General features: G+C 45.2%; 1 protein-coding gene across 1 annotated transcript; it reads left to right on the forward strand.

The window, feature by feature from the left end:
* The first annotated feature begins 365 nt into the window (after nt 1-365).
* On the forward strand, nt 366-22,255 carry LOC306934768 (matrix-remodeling-associated protein 5-like). Its single transcript, XM_079517528.1, has 13 exons — nt 366-443; nt 2,064-2,290; nt 2,751-2,880; nt 5,790-6,031; nt 6,564-6,715; nt 8,009-11,640; nt 12,412-12,456; nt 12,822-12,963; nt 13,557-13,692; nt 13,793-14,947; nt 15,192-15,399; nt 16,280-16,501; nt 16,611-22,255. Exons 2-13 carry the CDS (start codon nt 2,103-2,105, stop codon nt 18,879-18,881), a joined length of 8,523 nt encoding a protein of 2,840 aa, XP_079373654.1. The 5' UTR covers nt 366-443; nt 2,064-2,102; the 3' UTR covers nt 18,882-22,255.
* Nucleotides 22,256-27,685: the final 5,430 nt, after the last annotated feature.

Here is a 27,685-nt window from a genome sequence, read left to right on the forward strand (position 1 = left end):
CTCTCACACACACACTTTGCTCTCACTCAGTCACGCTGCGCCAGACGAGTCTCCAAATAGTCCGCCAGTGCGCTACTTTTTTGCACTTCAGAACTGGAGGGGAGCTGAGCAAACAACAGACCTGTTGGATTGTTTCTCTGGAATACTGCTGCAATTCGTTTGGATTTTCCGAAAATAGCTTTCTTTTATTCGTGGTTAGGCTATAAAATTAAGGAGCGTGTGTGTTTTTTTTTCTTTCCCTTTCAAGTTTCTATCTTCTCTTATTTTGTGATTTGAAGTTGTAACTTTCTTGGAAACTTTTTTTTCTCTGCAGCTGCGCATCTTATCTGGGGGAAATAACTGCTCAATTATGTAATTGCCAGTCTGTTGGATTTAAATTAGCATTTTGGGAGAATGAATAATCCGGAAAAGTAATTCACTTTTCCAGATCAAAGGATTTCAAGGTAGGCTATACACTGTTATTTTCAACCGTGGTAATCTATTCATCTACAATGCTTCCTACTGTGCATAATTCACTTTTCAACCTTTTTATATTTTTATGTCTCTAGTTTCACACTGCGCTATGGTTTGGATATTACAATTGGCTAATTGAGTCGCGTGTCAGGGCGTGCGTCTTTGCGCGCGTCCATTCAAAAACTATAATCGCGCGCGTGCGAGTTAGTGTGCTAGTCTTTGTTGTGTGTTGAATAGTGAGGAAAGCTAAGGCATGGACGGTCGTACCGTATGTTACTGTAGTCTACATAGGCCTACAGTGATCGATGTTACCCCTTTGTAAAAAACGTAAATGCAAATGATGAAACTTAACATGTAAATGTAAAGCACCGAAAATATTCATTCATTCATGTAGCCTAGTTGGTTGTTAAATCTGTTATAGCTCCTCATGTGTCTTAAACAGACTGGCCAGTATGATTTTGCCTCTCATGAATGTTAGCTGTTCTCCCCATTTTTTATTGAATTAACGTGTTAACTTGGTTGAGCTTTTTTCTTCTTCTTCTTAAAACCACGTTGTTGTTTAATGTTAAATGAAACTGATTTGGTTTCATGTGATTCAGTTTTAATCTGCATGCTTCAGTTGTTCTATAAGCCCGAGGTATACGTTAGTGGATATCCTGTGTACTGTGTGTGCGTGTGTGTGCGTGCACGTAAGTGTGTGCACGTGTGCATGTCAGTCCAGCTGACACCCTCAACTCAGCTGTGAGCAGGACTGTATGAGTGTATTTGGTTTTACAGTGAGCCTACATGCACGATCTGTACAGATGTCTGATGACTTGTACATGTGTGTCTTCGCCTATATGTTAGGCCTTACTCCATGGATTGTCAGTGTGCCCTATATGTTTGCATATGCCCTAGCAACCATATCTTAGAGCACTGAGATATCGACAAAATCAAATCATATCTGACAAAATCATCAATATTGTGACTATAAAATAAATATAATTGCTTTGATTGAAATTCAAACCCTAAAACAGGGCTTAAATGTGATTAAAACCAGGAAGAGACAATTCTTGTGCCATATCATGATAATGTGATCAAAATCCTAGACAATATAGGGTGTGATAAACAATGTCTCCACCATATGCCTTTTCAAAGATATTATAATTATATATCGTAATACAGTGAATGCACAATCTATGATTTGCAATTCTATCTTAATTTCTGTAGAACCGTTTCGTGTGATATTATATTTTTCCATACCCCTACTCTCATATCACAATATCAATATAATGACTTCAGAAGTCATACAATTAGTTTTGTTTACATTTCATTGGGTCAGGATAATGGACCATTACCATTTGCCTTTCAATGAAAACCAAACATGGAATCAGATTTTACTCTATCTCTTCTGTTTGGAAACCGAGAGAGAGAGAGAGAGAAAAAGAGAGGGAATTTAGATCATACTGTATCTATAAATAGATAGGAGTATTTGTGGTGGTTCCGTCAGTAGTAAACACGAGAGCTCATTAACCCTGCTAATTGAGTAAAGATTCCTGGGCTGGGCTGTGGTGCTGCTGGCAACCAAAATGATCTGTTAATTGGTTATGAACTTTTCTTCTCATTCACAGTGATTACCCCATTGACTCCGCTAATCTTCTGAAGGGAAGATGTGTCAGAGAGGGAGTGTGCCAGTGACGGCGCTGGCGGTGCTGATGCTGGCCCTCATGGTCCCCGTGGGCCGGGCCTGTCCCAGATCCTGTAACTGCTACCAGGCCAGCGAGGTCCACTGCACCTTCCGTTCTCTGCTTTCCATACCACCTGGCCTGCCCACGCAAACCCTACGCATTAATCTAGGGTAAGGACACACGCACACACTCACACATACTCGGATATACATGCAAAGATGCAAAAAGCCACGCACGCACGCACGCACGCACGCACGCACGCACGCACGCACGCACGCACGCACGCACGCACGCACGCACGCACGCACGCACACACACACAAACGTTGTTTAATGCAATCAGATAGGGATTTTCTGTTTGGATGCTTGGGCTGTCAAGGCCAGAAAGTAGTTTTTTGCCACTCAGCAGGCATTCCTGCGTAACTTCCGGGTATCACGCTCTCTATACACGTCTATACAGTATGGACCATATCACCTCAGAGCTTACATTGGTCATGGTTGTGCTGGTTGTTGTAATATTTTCATATTTCCATGCGTCATTGCTTGATGATTTCCTTGGTTGTTGTTGTTGATGATGATGATGATGATGATGATGATGATGATGATGATGGTATTTTCTCTGCTCTGGTAGGTTCAACAGCATCAGCAGGATCCCTGACAACTCATTGGCTGGCCTGCAGAAGGCAGAACTTCTGATGCTCCATGGCAACGACATTCACCAGATTCCAGATGGAGCATTTCGAGACATGAAATCGCTACAGGTAAACGGGAACCATCAGTAGTAACCAGATTGACCAGATTTCTTCCAGAGATGTAGTGTGCCAGAATGTGTGGTGTGAGCACAATCAGAATTGTATTTGTCACATCACATGTTTACGGGGTGACATTCGTGTGTGTCTCTGTGAGGAGGGCAGAGAAATGATTTGTAGCACAGGGTCATATAGGCGGGAATCAAACCAATGCCATTGGGGGTAGGTATAGCAGAGTGAACCAACATTGGTTAAGCCCGATTTTGCTGGTACGGTGATCATCCAGGGAGAGCTTTTATTAGGAAATAAATGTAGGAATTTGTAAGTGACTGCATGGTAGCCAAGCTGTACATCTTAGCAAAACGTCCAAAATGCATGATGAATGTTAATGGGGTCATGCATTTTTTATTTGGGCTGATCCGTTTCACCCCACCAATTACTACGAATTTGACTCAGAGATACCGTTTTTTAGCAGGTCATAGAAGATGGAGACTGAAGAAGTCAAATTAGGGACAAGACTCCTCCGATATTACCGTACTTTCATCGCCCTCCATATCCTCAGGCAACAGAAGACGATGGGAACATTGTGAATATATAGCGTTATGGGTTTCTGCTCTCTTTCAAGTGTGCGCTTTACTGGAGCAAACTCAAGTCCCTAAACATGAACATATGCATAGAGTATGCTTAGCTCTCTCACAGGATCATGTGTGATGTGTGATGTGAAGACATGGCATATTTATTCAGTGCTTGACAAAGAACAAATAGCAGTTCTAACAGCTTGAGTAATGTAATGTTTACACTATATTGTACAGAACCAAATACTTCAAAATGTTGCTGAATGTTACCACATGTTGCCACTTTGATACATGCACCTGTATCAGGGGCATGTTATTATAGACTGTTCAGTGGGTGCACACATCTGGGATACGTTGAATTCACTAATCCAATTGACCTTAGATATCGATAAATAACTGAATATGATACAAAGTAAGTTTTCTTTTTGTCTGTCTAATATTCCATCTTTCAGTGTACAGAACAAATGCATAATTTCAAGGTTTCAAGGAGTTTTATTGTCATTCCATACGAGTACAGAACAAAATGTATTTACCCAGGTCCTGGTCATTTATGTACAGTGTATGCTATTATTTTCTCCATGTTGCTGGCAGTGAAATAACTGTATAAAGCGTTAAGCCACTAACCTCAGGGCAGAGATATCAGTCCAGCGGGGAGGACGTATGACTCCCGGCAGCTATTGTTCCCCTATCGCCTCCAAGGCAGACGCTGCTATATTTTGTCGTGATAATAGGACCCATATTTCTACGTGTTGACTTACCCCCACATGCAATATCTGTCAGCAGCCGCGGCAACTTCTCCTGCTAAGTAGTCTCTCTGGGGAGTAAACGATCTCATAAATCACACGGAGAGAGAGAAGATGTGTACAGTATGCATCTCCCTCAACTTCTGGTGGGTTCACCACACGTCACAATAGTAACTTATGATGGACTCACACACATCACAAGAGCAGCAGTAGTAGTAGTGAGTCTGGTGGGCTCGCACCCGTCACAAGAGCAGCAGTAGTAGTAGCGAGTCTGGTGGGCTCGCACCCGTCACAAGAGCAGCAGTAGTAGTAGCGAGTCTGGTGGGCTCGCACCTGTCACAAGAGCAGCAGTAGTAGTAGCGAGTCTGGTGGACTCGCACCCGTCACAAGAGCAGCAGTAGTAGTAGCTAGTCTGGTGGGCTCGCACCCGTCACAAGAGCAGCAGTAGTAGTAGCGAGTCTGGTGGGCTCGCACCCGTCACAAGAGCAACAGTAGTAGTAGCGAGTCTGGTGGGCTCGCACCCGTCACAAGAGCAGCAGTAGTAGTAGCGAGTCTGGTGGACTCGCACCCGTCACAAGAGCAGCAGTAGTAGTAGCTAGTCTGGTGGGCTCGCACCCGTCACAAGAGCAGCAGTAGTAGTAGCGAGTCTGGTGGGCTCGCACCCGTCACAAGAGCAGCAGTAGTAGTAGCGAGTCTGGTGGGCTCGCACCCGTCACAAGAGCAGCAGCAGTAGTAGTAGCGAGTCTGGTGGGCTCGCACCCGTCACAAGAGCAGCAGCAGTAGTAGTAGCGAGTCTGGTGGGCTCGCACCCGTCACAAGAATCGCAGTATTGAGTCTGAGGTTGCAGGATAAAGCCCGATTTACAGTAGATTCGGTTGTACAGTATGACTGCGTCCTGCATCAAAAATAGCTAATCTACAAGCTCACAACGTGCCACAGAGCGGTTTGTAAGCTTGTATAAGTTAAGGATAACGGAGACATTTGCATTTCCTACTTATATACCAGAGTGAAGAAAACATTTCTGTGCTACAGTATCTCCATTGGGTTCTCTCTCAGTCTTGCCCTGATTCATTCACAGCATGGTGATGGAGATACGTGCTGCGGGCCCATTTGGGCAATTTAAGCACAGGGTTCTGGTGGGTGCTTGTGGCTGTTTTCACTTCAATTGTGTATAAAATATGTAGGAGGTGTTTTTCAATCAGTTGCGGTTAAATGGAGGACATCATCTGTGTGTGTGTGTGTGTGTGTGTGTGTGTGTGTGTGTGTGTGTGTGTGTGTGTGTGTGTGTGTGTGTGTGTGTGCGTGTGCGTGTGCGTGTGTGTGCGTGCGTGCAGTGTGCTGATTAGTGTGTGGATTGTTTAGTGTTTGAAATGAAACTCACATATAACTATAACAAGCTGAAAGCAGTGGAATTCTCTCTCTCTCTCTCTCTCTCTCTCTCTCTCTCTCTCCATGCCCCAAAGCAGAGCTTCATACTGTACCAAACAAAACGCTTTTCCTTTGTGTTGTTCATTTTTATCTCCCCGTCCCCCTATAGTCCAGACTGGAGAACGTATCCTTCTCATCACTGTTCTAACCTTTCAACCTCCCATCCTCTCCTCAGATATTGAAGCTAAGCTACAACAAGCTGAGGGAGATCTCCTCCGCCCATGCCTTCTCCGGCCTGACCTCCCTGCTCCGGCTGCACCTGGACCACAACCTCCTGCAGCACCTCCACCCGCAGGCCCTGCTGCAGATGCCCAGCCTGCGGCTGCTCCGCCTGCAGGGGAACCGCCTCCATCAGCTGCACCCGCGCGGCCTGTGCACCCTGTCGCTGCTCAACACGTACTTCTACTCCACACTCAGGTGAGCTTTAAATGGAATGGTAAAACCTCTCCGTCCGTTCGCAGCACAAATGATAAATGGCCTGAATTCTATTCGTTTCAGTCCCGTGAGCATTTGACATCTCCGTGGCAAGTGCTGTATCATTCTATGGCCGTTGCATCATTCCATTCTAGCCTAATGGGGTGGCAAGCAGGTAAGGTTTCCATCGGTGGTTGGAGATAATGGTAAACATCCTTAACCTCTCGCGTCGGCTGCACAGTCAGCAGTCCCTGTGCTCTTCCCCTGCTCTAAATGTACAGTACTTCACTAATCTGTGTTGATGGAAATATACAGGATATATTATACATAAATGAATGAGAATGGAATGGACAACGATGATGACGATTATAATGATTTTGATCTCGATGAAGATGATGTTCACTATACTGATGATGGTTGATGATGAATGTTTCTCCCTGCCCCTGCCTCCATCCATCCTGTCCCTTTTTACCCTAATTTCTCTTCACCTCCATTCTTTACTCTTCTCTGCTTTTCTGTACCGTTTTCTCTCCAGGCACCTCGATCTGTCCAACAACAGTCTAACCACTCTGCCCAGAGAGACCTTGGAGACGGCGCCCCTGCTGGAGACGCTGGTACTGCAGGCTAACCCGTGGAGCTGTGACTGCAGGATGAACTGGTTTTCAGGCTGGGCTCTCGCTCACCCGGGTTAGTCTACTTTGCCTTTGCGTTCAGCTACCTTCGGACTTTGACTTTAAATCTCATCTAATATCTGTGGCCGTGTTATGTCCCTCCCACTGCTTTAAGTGTTTGCTTTAATACAACTGTGGACATTATTATTTGCAACAGATCATGTCCAACTGTCCTCACAATACTACTGCACCCTAATATATTGGGATATTAGTGTTGGGATGCAAAGCATCTGTTTTTTATATATCTATACCTTTGAGAAAACATCCCCAGATGCTGACCATTGTTCTCTCCTCCTCTCCACCTCCTCCTCTCCACATTCGCTTTCTCCGTCTCACCCTGTCATTGATAGACACGTGAAAGCAGGTTGAACCTTGACATTTGTTTGTTTGACATCCCGGCCTCAGCTGTGTGACTAATCTGTGATGACCGCGTCCGCTGTGTGCAGATAGATGCAATGTAGGGTAATATGTGTTGCGCAACGACGAGGTGCTTGATTTGTGAGCTGCTTGATTTTATGTGTTGCACTATGGCCCCGGAGGGTGGGATATTATGGCCCTGGAGGGTGGGATATTATGGCCCCGGAGGGTGGGATATTATGGCCCCGGAGGGTGGGATATTATGGCCCCGGAGGGTGGGATATTATGGCCCCGGAGGGTGGGATATTATGGCCCCGGAGGGTGGGATATTCCATTCATAACATGTGGAGAAGAGAGAATGAAAGAATAATGACAATAAACTTCAACTTAGATATAAGCAAGCATTTGTGTAGGGAACAGTTAATCAAATTAATTAATTACATTTATCATCCAAAATAATTAATAATACAATGGTTTTTTTCTTCAAAACATATTGTGACGCGTTCTGAACTTGTAGATGAGCTATTTTCGCTATCTTTGTGCCACTGTATGACTGTATGTCGAAGTATAAGATAGGACGTAAGTGGTCAACCAGATTATCGATTTAACTGACTATAAAATTCAACATTTATTTGATTGACAAATTATAAAGAAAATATGTAAAAATATTTCAATATTATTCAATAAAATAAAAGTAATCAATGGAATAACTGCTAAGAAAATAATCAACAGTTGCAGCCGTATAAAAACTGCTACTATGCGTCATTTACATGTGAAGTAGAGTCAGTTTGACTGCTTGAGCATGACAGCTGAAATATAGTTTAAATAATTGCTATGAAGTGACGTTTAGTGAACTCTCTCTCTCTCTCTCTCTCTCTCTCTCTCTCTCTCTCTCTCTCTCTCTCTCTCTCTCTCTCTCTCTGTCACTGTCTGGCTCTTTCTCACGTCTTAGGATTGATGAAATGTCCCAGAGGTCCTCAATGTCCAGTCTGTGAATTGCCCATTCCCCTCCGAGGTCGGGGCTTGCTCCAGCAGACTGACCTTCCCTGTGCCGCGCCTGTCATCTCCTCCCCAGGAAGAGACCCCCCTGCTGAGGTGGACCATGGCAGCGTCCAACCCATTGAATCCTTCATAGAGCCTTTAGGCACCGCCTCTCTGGACATGTCCGATCAACAGGGGAACAGCATTGATCTGAGCTGCGACGTCACTCACTCTGCCAACACTCCGGACATCACACCTCTCCCCGATCTCTCCCTCTCATCCTCTACTCCGCTGTCCCTCTCACTCTCCCTGTCCCTGGAGTGTCCCGTGGAGAGAGGGAGTTACGAGAGACTTTGGAGGATTCTGGCGTACTATAGCGAGACGGCGGTTCGCCTGGAGAGACAGATAATGCTGAGTAAACCCCCAGACTTGGCCTACCGTTACACACAGGCTGGGGAGAGAGAAGGCTACTACCATACTGGAATCCGAGCTTCGATCAAAGCCAAGCCCCAGTGGTTGCTACAGCCGTCTATTAGCATTCAACTTAACAGAGCGCAGTCCAGTGGGCACAGGCTTCAGCTCATATTGACCACAAGAGCAACTGCTCGTCCCGACCCTGTTCCATCCTCATCGTCTTCCCCAGCTCTGCGTCCTTGGGTGCTGATCCCTACTAATCGCACCGTCACAGCACTAGCAGCAGTAGTGGGCAGCAGGGTGGAACTGACCTGCCCTGTTCTTAGCTCTGGCAAACCTACCACCATAGAGTGGAATCTCCCAGACGGATCACAACTCTTCTCCCCCTCTAGCAGCCCGGATGGTAGGGCCCACGCCTCAGCTTCCGGTCTACTCATACAGAAAACTGAACGCTCCGATTCTGGATTGTACTATTGCGTGGCCCGGGCGGGGAGAGATGTGGACATTCTGCCAGTGCGTCTCGCAGTGGAACACTCCTCTGTAGCGATTCCAGGGGAGCAAGTGGGGCCTTCCTTAACAGGGATGGTTGGCGAGGCTATCATACTGCCCTGCGTGGCCTCTGGTTCCCCTATGCCTGATATTAGTTGGGTGTTACCAGATGGGAATATAGTAAGGCAGGACTCAGGCAGGTCTAACGGGCTCACTATCCAATCAAATGGGAGCTTGTCCCTGCCACACTCTTCTATGAATGATGCCGGCCAATACCGCTGCACGGTGGTGAACCAGTATGGTGCTGACTCTCTTTCTACACAGCTGAACTTAAACCCCCGACCACCCCGGCCACTCATGACGTCATTACCCCGGGGGCCCCAGTCGGCTGCCGGTCGGTCAACTCGGATACGAGCCCCGTTGCTACAGAGTAATATGGTAGAGGATGGCTCAGGAGACGAGGAGGAAGAGGAGGATAGAAATGCTTTAGTCGATAGGAGGCGTACAAGACCACACCAGCCGCCCCTAAACCGACGTTATCCAGCTGGACACCCTCGCAGACGGGTACCCGTGAGAGCGGGCGCCCCGAGGAGGGGAAGTGGAGGGGCATCATCCTCTGTTGAACCGAGAAGGAAACACTTAGATAACAGACGCAGAATTAGTTCTACTAAACAGAAGATAGACCCCCAGAAATGGGCTGACTTATTGGCCAAGATACGCGACAGGACCGCTCTTAACAGCACCAGCCAGTCAAACAGCGTGGAAGAGCCTACGGGCAGAGGAAGGGATGGGGATGAGATTAGTCGTGATCGAGTAAGAGTGGAGGGAGAGACAGATGGGGAAACGGAATCTGAAGGGTCATCTATTGATGATGCCAGTCTACAAGAGGAAGGCCTGCACCCTGTTCACACACAGATGCCGACACACAGACAGACAAAAATAAACACCCAAACAGAGACAAATGTGGACACAGAGAGTGGCACAGAGCAGGAGTCAGACCTACAAATGGGGAGGTCAACGGAAACACAGACAGAAAGATTGAGAGAGAATGAGGCAGAGACAAACACACAAGCAGTGTTACAGATAGACCCAGTGACATCCAGAACCAATGAAATTGTCCCTGAACCAGTAGAAGAGGAGCAGAGGGAATCGACCCCTAAGCCCTTTGAACCCAGGCCTCAGAACCCACGGCTTCTGCCTAACTCTGTTCCCAACTCACGGCCCCAGAGCCCCTGGAATGCTCGCAGGCGAATCGGACAGAGGAAACGAATCAACCGTCCCAGGGGGCGACCTGTGACACGACCCCGACCTCTGCCAGACACCACGACACCGAGGTCACACTCTGTGGCCTCTGACACCACCGTGGCCCATGTGGCTATTCCGTCTCTGTCTCCTACATCCAGTTCTTCAACCATGATGTTAGCAAAGAAGGATCAAATGAAGGAATCAAATGAGTTGGAATTGAATTCTGCATCTCCTGTCATTTCAGACTCTCTCCCTCTTTCTCCTACAGAAAACCCCTTCCCATCTATTTCCCCATCAACTCCCCCTGTGCGCTCCTCTTCGCAGACCACCTCTCCCCCAATGACACATAGACAAGAAGACATGATGACTCACTCGGTCAACATCCCGGATAGCATAGCACCCGGAATACCGGCGACCGACTGGAATTTGTTAGAAGAATCATATGTGTCCCTCTCTCCCTCCTCCCCTGATTTGTCCACAGTGCCCAGCACAGCTACCACCACTGTAGAAATCACTACAACTTCATCAGTCACCTCCATTCCAGTTACGAGCATCCAAGTAACTAGTACTGCTAGAAGCACTACTATTTCCACAATAAGTAAACGTAAAAATCCAATCGCCACTGCTATCACCACCATCACTAGTACTGCTACCCCTACTACTAGAAAAACTACAAATCCCATTGATATTGATGACATTACAACCACCACCACTACTACAAGACATGCAACTTCAAGCATTAGCAACATAATGACATATCCCACTATGACTGCAACAACAATCACTCCAACTCTTCCCTCTACGACTAGTGCCACAACTACACTTCCTACTACTACTACTCCTCCTCCTACTACTGCTGCTGCTACTACTACTACTTTGCCTACTCTCCCTACTACCACTACAACGACTCCTTTGATGACCACGACTACTCCACCCACCACTAGAACAACAAACCCTATTACTTCTACTGGTCCCACTACTAGGACAACTACTCCTATTATCTCCACAAGTATTACTCCTGTCACTACTCCAACCACTACTCCTACTACTACCAGTACTCCAACCACTACTCCTACTCCTGTCACTACTCCAACCACTACTCCTACTACTACCAGTACTCCAACCACTACTCTTACTACTACCAGTACTCCAACCACTACTCCTACTACTACCAGTACTCCAACCACTACTCCTACTCCTGTCACTACTCCAACCACTACTCCTACTACTACCAGTACTCCGGTTGCAACCACCACATCCACGAGTACCGGAGAACCCTCCAGGCAGAGGCCGAGCTTAGAGCAGGTTGACCCCAGAGGGGTGCCAGTTTCTGGGGTGCCAGAGCAGAGCAGACCTCCCCCCAGCTGGAAGAACCCAGGAGCTAATTCCATTCCAGATTCCCACGGCAGCAGACAGCGCACTCCTCATGCTCCGCCCCTCTCTGCCTCACCCGGGGTGAGTTTGAATCTCTTCATAGGACACGTAGCCTAGTGGGCATGTGTTATCTAAAAAACGACAATGCTATGGTGGGAATCGGAACAGAATCAGATTGTTCCACTTTTTATTTGAAATATTTGTTCAGTTCTTTCATTTGTCCCTTGCTCGCTCGCTCGCTCATTCATTCATTCATTCATTAATTCATGTAGTGAATTAATATACATCTAATTTGTAGATATAGTATATATAGTGTACTGTATACAGTAGTATATTGTTAGTTAGCAAGTGGAACATAATCACACCTATTTATATTTGTTTTGAAAAAGCCAATCAACCAGCTCACAACATGTTGCATTGTGAGCTTGTAGAATTGCTTTTTTCAGATTTTGTAAAATGAATGGAAAAATTCGAAAATGTTTGTGCCCACAATTGGGACAGCAGATTAATTCAGCATGTCGTTTTTTCCAAATGAGCTCTTGCTAAGTTAACACCAGCACACAAGACAAACACAGTACAGACCCAGAGGGGAAGAATAGGAAGGAAATTGGTTACACTGCACTGTAGATGTGAAAATACCGGTAGACAATTATGTCTGTTCAAATTGACCCACGCTTAATCTCCCGGAGATCAGGTTTATAGCAATTTTTCAATTTAATGGATTTTCCAGAGTAGTGCTTGAAAGATCTAAGAAGGAGATTAAAAACATGTGCCCCTATAATCAACAGCATTATGTACTGTAGAGTTTAAGCCTGTGGGATTTGAGATAATCAATGATCAATCCATTCCTAGATCTCTGCTGCAAGGCCTGCCCAGACCAAACCACAGGCCTCACAGGTGAATATGGTTTCAAAATGGTTTCTGAATTTCTCATAATATAATAGCTGGCGATTACGATGAATGTGTTTTTTTTGTGTCCTTTGGTTGTCATTGGTAATTGTTATTGAGTGGTGTAAACCACTCCTACAACTGGCTTTGTTTGTCTGTCTGTCTGTCTGTGCTCAAAAAATTTGCATGGTTGCTATGTTCACCCAGTTCACCCGGGTGTGATTTCATTACGTCAGACATGATTTAATTACGTCAGACAGGCTATATAAGACCTTACACCACTCAGTTCACACGGGTGTGATTTTTTTTATTTATTTTTTGCTCATTCAATCTAGTTAGTATTTCCATCCTGTTTATCTGTGTGTTGGCCACAGGTCCCAGTTTTGAGATCCAGGCCCAGAATTGCTGATCCCCATATCAGGACAGTGTCTGTCCCAGCGGAGACCACTGCAAGTCTGGCCTGTGAGGCTACGGGAGAGCCTAAACCCACCATCACGTGGACTAAAGTCTCCACAGGTACACACAGCCAGGAACACACATGCATGCATGTGCACACATTTCAAACAAATTTACAAAAATGCTCGTGAATGTTAGTCAGCCTTGGGAGTAATTTTATTTTCATTTCAATGAGTTCAGAAAATGTGTCATTCAAATAGGCCTACTAAAAAGCTTTTCGCATGAACAGTTTACTTGTCAAAATATGATTAACAATAAATATTCAACACATCATTCCAAAAGCAATCAGTAATTATTATGCCATAAAATTGAAAATTAATTCTTGTCAGTTTTGCATGAACAATCACGCACGGCGCACACTTTTGTCACTTTTACGGTGACAAAAAAAGTAACACCCACTTACACCCACCATTTCATACTGGCATGCAAACAATGGGCTTTTCTATACAGTGGTGGAAACAAGTCATGGAAGATTTTGTTCACTTGGAACTGACTTCACTACACATGTGTCCCTCCCTGCCACTCCTTTCCTGTTTCTTCGTTACACTGCCTTTCTTTCTTATTTTTTTCTTTTTCTCCCTCTTTTCTCCCACTCCCACTCTCTTGATTGCTTTCTTCATCTTCATATCTCTCTTTATTTTTCTTCCTCTTAGGAGCGGTGATGTCAGTACACTCCAGGACCCAGCGTTTTGAGGTTTTGCCAAATGGAACCTTTGTCATCTACAATGTACAGATGCAAGACAGGGGGACGTATATCTGTAGCGCACAAAGCTCACTGGGTCGTGACAGGTAATACCATGAATATTAGACATTCTAATTATAATACAGTATTATTTGTCACTTGTCTCCATTAACTGTGAAATGTTTTATGTCCTGTTTTCCATCACAGGATGCTCACCACTTTGGAGGTATGGTCCCGCCCCCCACGGATGCAGCTGGCCAATTACAGGGAAGCTACTATCCATCAGGGCGGAGAGTTGCATTTGGACTGCCAGGCAGATGCTGTGCCAACTCCTCTCCTCTCCTGGGTTCTTCCTGACCGCTCTGTAAAGACCTCTGAGGACTCCTCCCATGGTCGCATGACCATGCATGCAAATGGAACGCTCCATATCTCTGCAGTGGTACTTAGTGACCGGGGTGTGTATCGCTGTGTAGCTTCCAACTCGGCTGGTGCGGTCAGCTCCTCTGTGCGTGTACATGTGTCTTCAATGCCCCCAGTGATACACCAACCCAGAGAGGACCGCTTGTTTTTTACTCTGGGAATGCCCGTTTATGTCCACTGCTCCGCCCGCGGTGCCCCACCTCCGATCCTACGCTGGCGAATCCCGGACGGGACGCTGGTGCGCACGTCACAGTTTCTCCACGGAAACCTGTTTGTCTTGCCCAACGGCACACTGCACATTCGCAAACTGGGACCAAAGGACTCTGGGAGTTACGAGTGCACAGCGACCAATGCTGTGGGAGCTGATAAGAGGACGGTGAGGGTGGAGCTCGTGGGATGGAGGGACCGACAAGGAGGAAGAGGAGGAGTGGAAATTGCAGGGCGGGACACATCTACACTCCAACCCCAACGACCTCCTTCAGATGGAGGCTCCTCTCTCCCTGCATCGCCGTCCCATCCTGTCAACACCGGCAGACTCTCCCCTCCATCTCCATTCGATCGATCCAGGACCTCTACACCCTCCCCCAACTCCCCTGGCTCCCCTCGTCCCCGCACCCCCTACACTAATAATCCATCTCCCAAAAGCGATGCGACAGGCAACATCTCCCCGGTACACTCCTCCTCGCCGTCTCCGTCGGCTCCGCTCTCCCCAGCAGTCTCTGTTAATTACACCAAAGTGTCACCCTCCACTGTAAACCATGCAGGAGCCCCCGCTGTCCCTGTCAGCCCCCTCAGTAAGGCTCGCATCACCTCTACCTCACCCTCTGTCACTATGGTTCACTACGGGGGTTTCCTGCAACTTCACTGCTCCGTATCTGGCAGCCCACTTCCCACCGTTATCTGGAGGACACCCAACAGGAAACTAGTTGACATGCACTTCAGGTACGTGTGAGTGTGCGTGCGTGCGTGCGTGCGTGCGTGCGTGCGTGCGTGCGTGCGTGCGTGCGTGCGTGCGTGCGTGCGTGCGCATATACAGTAGCTGAGAAGGCAAATTACAATTTGAGAAATGTGAAGCGGCTGTACTTTCCAAAGTACGATTTAAGCCTTTACACATACGTTGATAGCAGTTGATATGCCATTGATATTCTTCTGATCGTGTGTGTCTGTCTGTGTGTCTGTATTCTAGTTTTGACCGACGGCTTAAGGTACATCCCAACGGCAGCCTCTCAGTTCAGACCGTGACGGAGAAGGATGCTGGAGATTACCTGTGCATTGCACGCAACAAGGTGGCCGATGACTACCGCCTCCTCCGAGTCTCCGTGGCAACCAAGCCCGCCAAGATCGAACCCAGGCAACCGTCCAATCAGATGGTGGAATTTGGCAGACCGCTGAAGGTAGGATCCCTTTAAGTGATCTTCTAGTGGTTACAACATCTATCCCGCAGGTTTTAAAAGTACAGATCGCCAGGGGGCAAAAGGGTGGAGGGGGCATAATTGATTGATTAATTAATTAATTAATTAATTAAGAGGACGGTGAGGTTGATAAGAGGACGGTGAGGGTGGAGCTCGTGCAGAGCGGGACACAATTGCAGAGCGGGACACATCTACACTCCAACCCCAATGACCTCCTTCAGATGGAGGCTCCTCTCTCCCTGCATCGCCGTCCCATCCTGTCAACACCGGCAACACCGGCAATTCATGAATGAATTAATGAATTCATCAATTAATTAATCAATCAATTAATTAATTAATTAATTAGGGAAAGAAAGAAAGAAAGAAAGAAAGAAAGAGAAAGAAAGAAAGAAAGAAAGAAAGAAAAAGAAAGAAAGAAAAAAAGACAATTAAAATTCAATTCATAAGATGATTGTGCCAGTTTCACCCTGGTGTCCCTACAAATAAAATAAAAAATTGCAGATTGACAAGCTTGTAGATTGGTTTTAAAGCCATTTCTCATTAGGGGACAGGGCTATGGGTATTTGGGTGTCCTTGGCATTGAAAGGTTTGGGAACCGCTGGTCTATAGTATACCATCATGAAATTGAAAGGTCACAGGTTGGAGATTGCAAAGGTCAGCAAGTTTTAGTCCACATGTATGAAGTGTCCTTGAGATAGAACCTGCTTACTCACTGTGTAACACATTAAGTGTATCTAAAGTGTAACTTTGACTTCACTTTTGTCTAACATAACCTAAAATAGTAGAGGTACACATCATATGGGTAGTTATTAAAAAAAAGACATTTAAAGCAGCAGTGAAAATATCCTGCTGCTGTCTCTAGGTGGATTGCATGGCATCGGGACTACCTGACCCAGCTGTCCGTTGGAGCCTCCCAGATGGAACCATGGTGAACAGCGTGTTGCAGGGGGAAGAGAGGGGAGGACGCACACGGCGGCTAACAGTGTTTGACAATGGAACGTTGCTAGTGCCAGCGGTGGGGATGGGAGAGGAAGGGGAGTATACATGTTATGCTGAGAACCAAGGAGGGCAAGATACCATGAAGGTAAGACAATCAATTCCCCATAGAGAGCATTCGTTTAATTTACATTTCTTTCATCCATGCACACATTTTAATATGCATTATTTATTCATTTATGTTTAATCCCTTCAAGATTAAAGTCAAGGTCATGATGAACTCTCCACCAACCTTCACTGATGTGCTAGGCTATGGTGTCATCAAAGTGCGACAGGGAGTGACTGCCGCCATTCGCTGCGAGGCCAAGGGTCATCCTTCCCCCACCGTCACGTGGCTCTCGCCAAACAATCGCGTAATCCCTCAGAGCTTGGGTTCCCGTTACTTCTCAGAGCGGGTTGTGGTGGTTTCGGATGGAACTCTGGAAGTCCGCCTAGCCCAAAGGAGTGACAACGGGAACTATACATGCCGAGCAAGCAACGTGGCTGGGGTGAGGATCAGGGTGGTGGGCCTGGAAGTGGAACTCCCTAACTATGGGATGAGTAGCAGGGTGAGTGGTACACTTACTGTAGGAGTTCATGGGAGAGGCAGGAGTATAAACAGTGGGTCCGGTGGTGATGGAAGCAGCAGCAGTAGTAGCAGTAGTAGCAGCAGCACTATAAATGGGAGCAGGCATAACTCTCTTGTCAATGTTAATACAGACCTGAATGGGGATTCTTATAATGGATTTAATAATGGAGGCACAAGCAGGTTTGGTAGTAATGGCGCTCATGGCAGCAGTAGCAGTAGCAGCAGTAGTGGTAGTGGAGTCAACAGGCCTATCAATGGAGTCACAATCACAACACGGCTTGGTAGCAGTGTATTCAGTGTTGGAGTGAGCGAGGCTAACAATATAGCTATTAGACCAGGTCATATGGGAATAAATAGCAATGGACCTGGGATTACAACTAATGGTAATAGTAATAATGCTAACAGTGCTAATAGTCCAACCGGTATTGGAGCAGTTAGCGGTGGGCTGGGAAGGACAAATATCAATGACGTTAATGGGAAGGCTAGTAATGGTGCCAGTGTTAGTACAGCCAATGGAAGACCAAATAGTGCTTCTAGCAATACTGGTGTTATAAATAGTAGTGGGCCCAGTAATGGAGCTGGAACCAGCATAGTAAGTAATAATGGTTTGAGTAGGACTAGTATAGGAGAGACTGGCAGCACGAGTGGTACAAATAACATTAACGGCAGGGTCAGCATTAGCACTAGCAATAGTGGTACAAGTGCTATTAGTAACTCCACAAACACTGTGGTGAGTGCAGTAACTTCAGTAAAACAACGAGCAGTTAGAGGACAAACTGTGATGTTACCATGTCCTTCTCATGGTTCGCCTCCACCCCGCTTGTCCTGGCTTCTTCCAGGAGGTAACGGCATTTTGCCGGCTCCGTACTATGGCAGCCGGATCACTGTGCACCGGAATGGCTCCATGGAGCTACGGGGTGTGCGTATGACTGACACTGGGACCCTGGTTTGTGTGGTGAGAGGAGAGAGAGGAGAGTCAAGGATACAAGTGGAGCTGGTGGTCTCTGAGACACAGGCTAAACCGCCACCACCACCACACAGGACACCGGCATTAGAGAGACCTGCCCCAAGAGGTTCGGGTGTATATGACGCTTCTAACTCTGCAGGTCTACCAGCCATCCCACTTTCAGGTCACTCTGGAGGCCCACCTCGAGTTGTTCTTGGGACAGCTCGTCCTTTTAGGCCAGTAACAGAAAGACCTCCACAGAGAGGCCCATTCATACCGGCTGCACCTCGCTCAGAAGTTCCATTGCACCGTTCTGGTGGCACCGTCTCAGAACAAGTGAAAAACAGACTGCAACCGGTGCTGAGCACAAGAATGGGTTCTCTAGTCAGCATCGTTAATGGGGAGACCCTTCGCTTGATCTGTTCTGCTACTCGGGTCCTTGGTAATGCCCAAGGGTCTCTGTCCTGGACATTGCCCAGCGGTGAGGTATTGTCTCGGGGCGAGAGTAGTGGTTCAGGGCGGTATTTGGTCCATGCAGATGGAACACTAACGGTCCAGCAGGCATCTGTTTTCGACCGCGGATCCTACTCCTGCCGAACCACAAACCACGATTCGTCCTCGGCTGCGCTCCTCATGGTCCCTGTGATCGTCATCGCCTACCCTCCTCGCATCACAATAAGCCCCTCCCCTGTAACTTACACACGCCCTGGAGTTGCCGTGGAGCTGTCCTGCCAAGCCATAGCAACACCCAGAGCGACCATCACTTGGGAGACACCTGACAGGTCGCAGCTGAGGGCAACAGGACAGGCGCGCAACTACGGCAACCGTTACCTCAGCGCCCAGGGTTCACTGATAGTTCAGAACCCATCGAGTAGGGACACAGGATTCTACAAGTGTACCGCCCAGAATGTCATAGGGGTTGACACCAAAGTTACATACTTGCATGTTATGTAATGGAGGCGATTCACACCCAGAGATGCACGCTGTGTTTAGACGTGTGCAGCCAGAGAACACACACAGAATGCACACACATGCAAAAACTGAGAGAAATCCATACCATCCACTATGTGCTGTAGTGCGCACAGAAACAAGCGTGCAAGTGTGCATACCTATGCATTTACATATACACTGTGAATACACCCACCCAGGTGTTCGCATAGAGCCACAGAGATGGAGACCTCGCCAAAGGCTCTTGAATAGTGGTGACAGACTTCCTGTTTCCGGATAGTACAGTATACTGTATGTCCCTCGTGCCCAAAGGAACTGCAATGCTCAGTGCAGAAGACACTGTTAAACTGAAGAAAAGACTGAAGTACATAATATAATATATGTTTTATATCTTTATTTTTTATGTGTGCCTTTGATGTTATTGCTCTGTTTTGTATGAGTCACACGACCCTGAGTGTCTGTATTTGTCTCTATAATGAAGCATATCAGATTGTCTTTGATATAACTGAGTTTGTTGCCTACTTGCCTTATCTCAGCTGTTATATGGACAGTAATTATGAAGTTCTGACTAAGGTAGTCAACGTTCACAACACAGTGGGTTAGGTAGCAAGAGACCTAAGACGTTGCAGGACTGGTACTTTTGGTTAAGACAGTAAAATTCATAATACACTGAGCAATTGAAATGCCCATAATTGTATTTCAGGGAATATCTCAAACCAATTAATATGAACAACTTCTTTATATGAAAAATAAGAAAAGTCCATGGACCCTATTTTGTGTAAACCAGCGTATAATCATGGTGGGTATGACAAACACTGATCACAGGCCGCTCGTGAGATCTGATTAAAAAATGACGTTCACACAAATGGTGTATACTGTATATACCATTTCATACCATTAGTAAGGCTTGGAATGACATTATTATCTTCTTGAAGATCTTAGACTCTGGTGTAGAAAAGTCTCAGAAACCAAATTTCTCCCAAGAGCAAAATTAGGTCCTTTTGTGGGACGTGCAATGTCGTCTCCAACTTCTACGACATCTCAAACAGACCACCCAGAGCAGATGATGTACGATTATTATCTTGGGAGGAAATAATAAATGCAGATAATACATCTGACACAACAAACAAATAAACGTCTGCCATGACTGCTGCACAGACCTAGGCAAATGTCTACTCAGGGTCCACTTTTGGTCTGCTATTTATCTCTGCAGCAAAGTGGTGCTTGAGCAGATTTCTGCCCAGGACGTTCATGCAGTAGTCATGTATAAAGAGTCAGTGTGTACTACCTGTTCGTGTGACCAATCCATGAGTAATGTCTATAGAATGGGGCTTAATTGGTACCCCTCTGAGAGTTGGCTTTGAGTGCTATGAGTATGACAAGCAATATCTCTCTGCCCTTGGTTTCCTGTGTTTCTGTGTAAAACTAAAAACCATAAAAATGACAAAAAGAAATATTAAAATGCTGAATGCGTAAAAAAAGAAAACATGCTATAATAATGTGTTCCAGCTTGATGGAGTCATACCAAAGTGAAACAGACAAGCATAGGATACAAAGCAGGTTTGTGTGAGACGTATATCTGGGTGTGCCTCTAAAAACTAAAGTGAGCAGAAAATAGCAATCGATGAGCGAATGCCTCGTAGTAGACCTAATCCAAGCAGGCAGGTAGTGGACAGTGCAAGTCCTGGTCCTCGTTGACCCCCAAATTGCAGTGCGATGCTGACTTGCAAACGACTGCACCCCTCCCACTCTGTCATATGGCGAGTCCTCAAAATACCAAATACACAGCAAGCAGGACACTTCGCTCATTCGCCGTATTTCATGCCAATCCACCTGCCCCAAAATAGGGCCCTAACTCCCTACATAGCAGCATTTCAAACCATTTGGGCACCTTCATTTCAACATGTTTCTCAAATAAAATCTTTCCATTTCAAGGTACACCAAATTGATACAAAATAGTAAATACTGTATACGACTTAAAATAAAGCTGAGTAGTGAAATATAAATTACTTTAAACTGAAAGCTCTGATTAGCTGATTAGTACCTCAACCACGTCGCGAGTCACTTACTGACAAGTACATGTGGCAGTTCTGTGAGTGGTTGTGAATGGGATGCAACATCTGCTTCATTTATTTGCCAGCAAGTGAACACGCATGCTCACACATTTACTGTGCAGTGCCATTTTCATCTTCATTTCATTAATTTATACCTTTACGACAGGACCATAACACTGATCCAAGTTAGATGTATTATTCTCATTGGATCAGCGTTTGCCATAATATACTGACTGTGATGTCCTAATAATCCTATTTAAAAAGAATGGGTGAACTCTTTTCAACAGTCTATAAAAATTTCCAGATAGATAAACTAAATCCCTGCATATATTATAAGTCCTTAGATGAACCTGATAATGGAAGGCATTGAAGCACTTTTTAATTTGAGTTTTTTAGTCTGATTAGCATTAGGCCACCGTCCCTGGACCCCTAACTGATACGATTATTTGTACTTCTTTTGTATCTCTGGTTCCCCAATATCCTCCCTCTGTGTTCATTTAAGTCACAGACCCATAAATGTCCATTTTGGTTCCTACTGTAATCCTAACCATCAATCATTTAGCTGGGGACCACCTGGAATCCACTGTACCCCTGGGGGTTCCCGGAACTAGTGATGTAGCACCAGCTAAAATAGCACAGCCGCAGGTGCTTAATATCAGTTACACCATCAGTTACACCAGGAAAACCCATTTAATTTCCATGACCTACTTTTCGGATTTGACCGAGACTTTGACATCAGCTGTCTGCTGTCCCACCATGTTCTATCCAACTCATATTCTCACAGCCTCAGAACCATGGACCTTCAAGTTCAAGTGCATTGTTTATATCACTGTGCAGGGGCAGTACTTGATACACTCCAACACTGTATCATAAACACAATGCGGGCCAAGTCTTTGAAACATGATTTTTGTGATAGCGAAGTCTGGGTAAATAACGCTTGTCATTCCAATGCCTGTCCAAAGTCATTTAATACGCTAGGAGCACATGCACAGTATAAACCTCAGTGTTGATTTAACTGAGAGTGCAAAACTGGACCCACATGGACAATTGAGGTTCCTTTTGGGTCCATTCGTGCACTTCCAGAGTTAATGAACACTAAGGGTTTTAACTGTGTGCACCAAGACTGTTTGTGTAACTACCCTTTGATTTCAGTTTCTTGTTTTTGTCTCATCCTTAAATTATTTGCCTTGTAAAGACTCTGTCGTAAGACTCTGATGTTTAATGCTTCTTTGTCAGGAAGGGAGAGATTATTGGGACTTAGTGTTGAGTATCTCATTTGCCATCGTTGAATGTTTGCTTTCATTTGATCAACTTCATTTTATAAATAAAAACTAAAAAAGAATGACGAGTATTAATCTGTTAAAATGCTGATGTGGTGTAAATGTTTTGTTTAGAAACGCGTGGGGGCATGTACGGTGTGTGTGTGTGTGTGTGTGTGTGTGTGTGTGTGTGTGTGTGTGTGTGTGTGTGTGTGTGTGTGTGTGTGTGTGTGTGTGTGTGTGTGTGTGTGTGTGTGTGTGTGTGTGTGTGTGTGTGTGTGTGTGTGTGTGTGTGTGTGTGTGTGTGTGTGTGTGTGTGTGTGTGTGTGTGTGTGTGTGTGTGTGTGTGTGTGTGTGTGTGTGTGTGTGTGTGTGTGTGTGCGTGCGTGCGTGCAACACTTCCAGTGATTTTTTCTAGTTGCCTAGTTTACTAGTCTAACTATTACATACAAAATTCAACTATTATGTAAAAAATAAAAGGGGTTGTTTTTTTGTTTGTTTTTTATAATAGTTGTATTTAAAAAGAAACGTTGTACAATGGTGACCATAACTATAATCTGGCTGATCTTGAGGCCTACAAAAACGGGGGAACAAAAAACGAAACAAAAAAAAACATTTTTTCAGTCAACTATAGTACCAACAAGGTCTAGGACTAGTTTAATAGTCGACACACACATGCCCCTAGCGTGGGCATGTGTGTGCGTGCACAAGTCATTGATAAAAGCAGAGAGGCGATGCACAAGTGTGGGAGGGAACTAGAGAGTTCATTATGAGCACAGAAAACCTTGCACAGTCTCAGCTGTCAAACAAAAAGAATGTAGCATTAGAACGGACACAGGTTGATGACATCACATCTTCCTCCCTGGGAGACGTAATAAAGTGCAGCAGGCAGTGCCAGTGTATAGCCCATACTGTAGGTGTACCGTGTAGCCACACTATTCCCAGCAGTGGTGGAAGAAGTAGGCTTACTCTGATGTATTTTCTTTAGTAAATGTACCAGGGCTGCCAAGTTTCAGGAAAAGGCAAGAGTGAGACTTCAGTGTCTCTGCTGCGTTCAGCGCGTTGGGCGGCGGCTGATTTTTTTTTGCCTTTTTTATGTTGATTTGGCCTTTTTTAACATAGATTTAGAGGAATACAGACATCCGAACCTTGAAATAAAATCCTAAAATATATGAACATATATTTGCATATGCCACAACATATTTGTGGATATAGGCTATATATATTTTTTGCTTAAACTGCAAAAGAAAATGATAGCTAGCATATGCTGAATGATAACCCACCTTTTGAATAATAGCATTTAACAAAATGAGTGAAAGAGTTGCACTAGGTGAAGAGATGGTCAGTCTCCTATTGGTCATATGGTGCACCTTCTCTCGCCTATGTCTCCTATGTACTTACGGTAGTTCATTTCCACCACTGGTAGCCAGTAGCTACACTATTCTGAGAGCTCTCGAGTGCTTTCTGCCCCTAAGTGCGTTGTACATTCTTTATATGCTGAACACAAGACTATCGTGAGTCCTATGGGCTGGGAGAAGCCCCCAGGCTGATCCAGCCTTTTTCCACAATCCACCAGTTTGCCCTCGGCTAAATCCTGCAATTCTATTTTTAATGATACAAAGCTGATGCTAACCTTGCTCCAGAGAAGGAAGGATTGTCTTGCTTTGGGCTCAAATCATACTTGGCTTTATTTAGAATGAGTCAGTGTGAAGTCTTAGCAAGCACAATGTTACAAAAAGGCTCCACAATTCAACTGGCTGTAGGCTAATATTGCACAACTTACTTTGCAGAGCCGAGGACATGAAAGTGAAACTGCACCAAGAGTGATGGAAATGGAGATTAATTAAGCCTGATTTATACTTTGTGCCACAAATGAAATAGCTGATCTACAAGCTCGCAGTGTGTCGCGATGTGACGTGTTGTGAGCAGAGCTGCACACAACAACGTCGTACAAATATAAAGAACGATGTTTGGATTAGTGAGTTGTTCAGATAGAACTGAAATGCATTCAAGGCAACCAAAATGCAGTAGCCCACCAAAAAGTGTACTTTCATTCAATATGGATATTTTGGCACTTAAACTGCCTTGCCAGACATTTATTATGTGAGGCTCTCTTCTTTCTCACTTCTTGGTCTTGGTCAAATGTAGTCATATATTCCACACACTGCCTCATAGCAACAGCATAAACATTAGTTCATATTTCAACTATCTACTGTAGGCTACACACAATTGACCTAGATTCAGCCATCAGTGGTGTCAGAATACCATCTTATGGGATGCAACTGTATAACACCCATTTTGACTCAATGAGGGAACCCCAGCCATTACAAAAGGAGTAGTGTGTGACAGCAGTACTGTATTCTTAGTCTAAGAACACTGTTATAAGAATTCACCAACACTTCTGATCATATGTAGCTGTACTGTACATCCGATGATATACATTATAAGCAATATCTAACATGCAGTATAGTAAAGGTGCATAAGTTTCGTAATGCAGACCAGATACTAAAGGGCCCTATTTTGTGTGTCTGAAGTACCAGGTCTTATAACTTAACTAAAGACCTGGATGTGTGGCCAATGCCGTTTAGCCAAGATTTATTTATCTGCTATTGCAGTGCAATACTGACACGATTTCGTGGCCAGTTACAGGTGTGATGTGTGCTCGCCTCAAAGTGGCCTTATCAAGCTATGCTGCCTTCACTTGGCCGGACAGACACTGACGCAGCTATATGAATTGAATTGAATACACAGGACTTTAATGTTATTTGGGTTATCCTTTTAGCATTGTTTTTGTATAAATCTGTGCCACCGTTCCCTTTGCTTTGCAAACTGTTCGTAAAGTATTCAATCAATAAAAAAACATCTTTATAGAGATGCTGATTTCCTTTTCTGTGCCATTACTGTGCTTGACTGACCAGCCAACTGCCTGACCTGAATCCCATAGATAGAGAATCTATGTTGTATTGTCAATACCAGACCCAACAATTCAGATGAGCTTAAGGCCACTATCAAAACAAACCTGGGCTTCCATAACATGTCAACAGTGCCACAGGCCACTATAAATTAACATACTTTTCAGATGGTCTGGTGGAGTGAGTCTGAGTGGTCTTATGTGGGAACAAATTTTGAATCTGTCTTGAGAGATTGATTAGCCAGTATCTTAACTTATCTTATTTATGTATTTTTGTTTTTTAGAATTTGCTGTCGTTGCTTGCTATGATGCCTACATTTCCCATGGTTTAATCTTTATTTTGCATTTATGAATTAAGTAGGGTGATGAAATAACATGCACCATTATTGATTCAGCCACTGCATGGTCTCCAGTCCAAACATCTTACCTCTTAGCCAAAGGGAATCCCACCTGCCCAAGGGAAATATTAGGCTTCTGGTCGTCAGGAGCTGGCCCCAGAGATGACGGAAAACGAATCCATATTGGGTAAGCCCCAATATGGATTCGAACCCTGGCCTCCCGCGTGGGAAGTCAACATCTACCGCTGACACAAAGGGGAGATATTACTTCAGGGCCGCATGGACATTCATGAGAAACGCATGCAGCACATTTTAATGAGACGACCATGGAAGATGAACCACAGAGACAGGGAAAACAAAGGCAACAGCTCACTAAGGCATGTGTGGGAAGCAGTTTACTGTTGCAATTCTTTGGAGCACGTTGTCTCCTAAAGTCATAACATAGGCTCTAGTCAGCTGTTGAAGATATAGATGTCATTGACATGACTTAATGGGAACGCAGATGGGGAGCTCACACACGCACATGCAGTTACAAGTGCACACGGACACACATAAACATAATAAGGTATGTGTGATACGTGAGCTAGCTCAAGACAAGTGGTAATGCAGTGCACTGCATGCGCGCGCGCACGCGCGCACGCACGCACGCACGCACGCACGCACGCACGCACGCACAGACACACACACACACACACACACAGTACTGTATGTTCTAATATATACGCTGTACTGTAATCCCCCCTTCCCCCTATCAGTAGTAATATACAGTATATTATACTAAACATTATGCATTTACCGTTACCGAAACCTATTTCACTTTATAACAGCGAAAGGAACGCGAGTCGTCACATTTTACAATCGTCATCAGCTAACACCATGGATAGAGCAAAGTTAAGTCCTCTTTTCTACCCGCCAGCTTTTCAGTCCTGATTAAGTGTGTCACCCCCCTAAATACAACACTGTTAATCATATTATCAGAATAACCATTGACAGTGGCATTCCCTTCCACAGATAAATTACAGTACAGTAGTAGGTAGGGTTGCCCTACAATGAGAGAGACAGCAGTGCTTAGATAAAGATTACGAATTGGGATACATGTCGTCAAAAATACCACATGAATACAACACTTTCAGAAATATACCACATAATGGAGTGAGACCTACAGTACACACTATGATACTCTCTCTCTCTCTCTCTCGTAATAAGGTGGTCTATTTAAGATGTCACATTCACTTGCCAACTCTCTCACTCCACCTATGCCTATAGGCTCTAATGCTCAGATTGCAACCACTGCTGCTACAATTACATTTCTGCATCCACCTGCACCAGGGACACTCCTGATTGTCCCTGAGGAAGCCCCCTGCCCTCTCACTTGCTCTCTCATTTGCTAAGCTTTAAGTTACATATTGTATTGAGTGACAATTTTGTGAGCCTATAGACACACATTCATTCATTGTCTCCACCAGGCCGAAGGCATGGGGAGAGAGTATGTTTTGCACTCCATCCGTGTGTCCGTCCTTCCGTCCGTCCGTTATCAGCTAATCTCTGGCACTGTTGGCCCAATCCATGCCAAACTGTGCACACACACTCTCTGGATGCCAACGACGAACCTCTGCCCCAAATATTCCTCAACGGCCACCATGAGGCCGATTTAGGCAAAACACATTTCTGCAGATTACTCGTACACATTTTATCCATACATCACACAATTCGGTATACACTATCTCCATAGTCATGTGATCAACACGGATCTGCACAATTTCCCATCTTCCATCCTGATTGTCTAAGATTGGCTTCCAAAGCTCACATGATTGGTCCGTTTCGAACAAAATGCCACAAATCACAAACACAGTGTCCAATTTCCATGAAATTATACACGCACATTTCCACTAGGCCGAGGACGACATTCCACTATTTTTTATCCCAAATCAGCCTCACAGTGGCGCTATAACAGGCCAATTCCTGTTTTTACCTATAACTGCATCGATCTGTATACAACTTATGTATGCACACTCCCTAGAGGCCATGGAAAAACATTTTCCCTGCATCCCTCCACATCTGCCGGTTATAGCGCCACCATGAGGCCGATTTCTGCAAAACACATTGTTTATGTTAGGCACAGATTTCATCCAAATCTCACGCAAATCGGTACACATGATCTCTGTAGTCATGTGATCAAGACGAGCCTGTTGGATTTCTCAGATTCTACACTGATTAGCTAAGATTGCCTTCCAAAGTTTTCAGGAGT

Source organism: Electrona antarctica (genome assembly GCF_951216825.1).
Source record: "Electrona antarctica genome assembly, chromosome: 13".
Taxonomy (NCBI): domain Eukaryota; kingdom Metazoa; phylum Chordata; class Actinopteri; order Myctophiformes; family Myctophidae; genus Electrona; species Electrona antarctica.

Coding starts and splice junctions, on each gene's coding strand:
- LOC306934768 (XM_079517528.1), top strand. CDS start 2,103: ATGTGTCAGAGAGGGAGTGTGCCAGTGACGGCGCTGGCGGTGCTGATG. Junction 14,948..15,191: donor CTAGTTGACATGCACTTCAG/GTACGTGTGAGT, acceptor TCTGTATTCTAG/TTTTGACCGACGGCTTAAGG. Junction 15,400..16,279: donor AATTTGGCAGACCGCTGAAG/GTAGGATCCCTT, acceptor TGCTGTCTCTAG/GTGGATTGCATGGCATCGGG.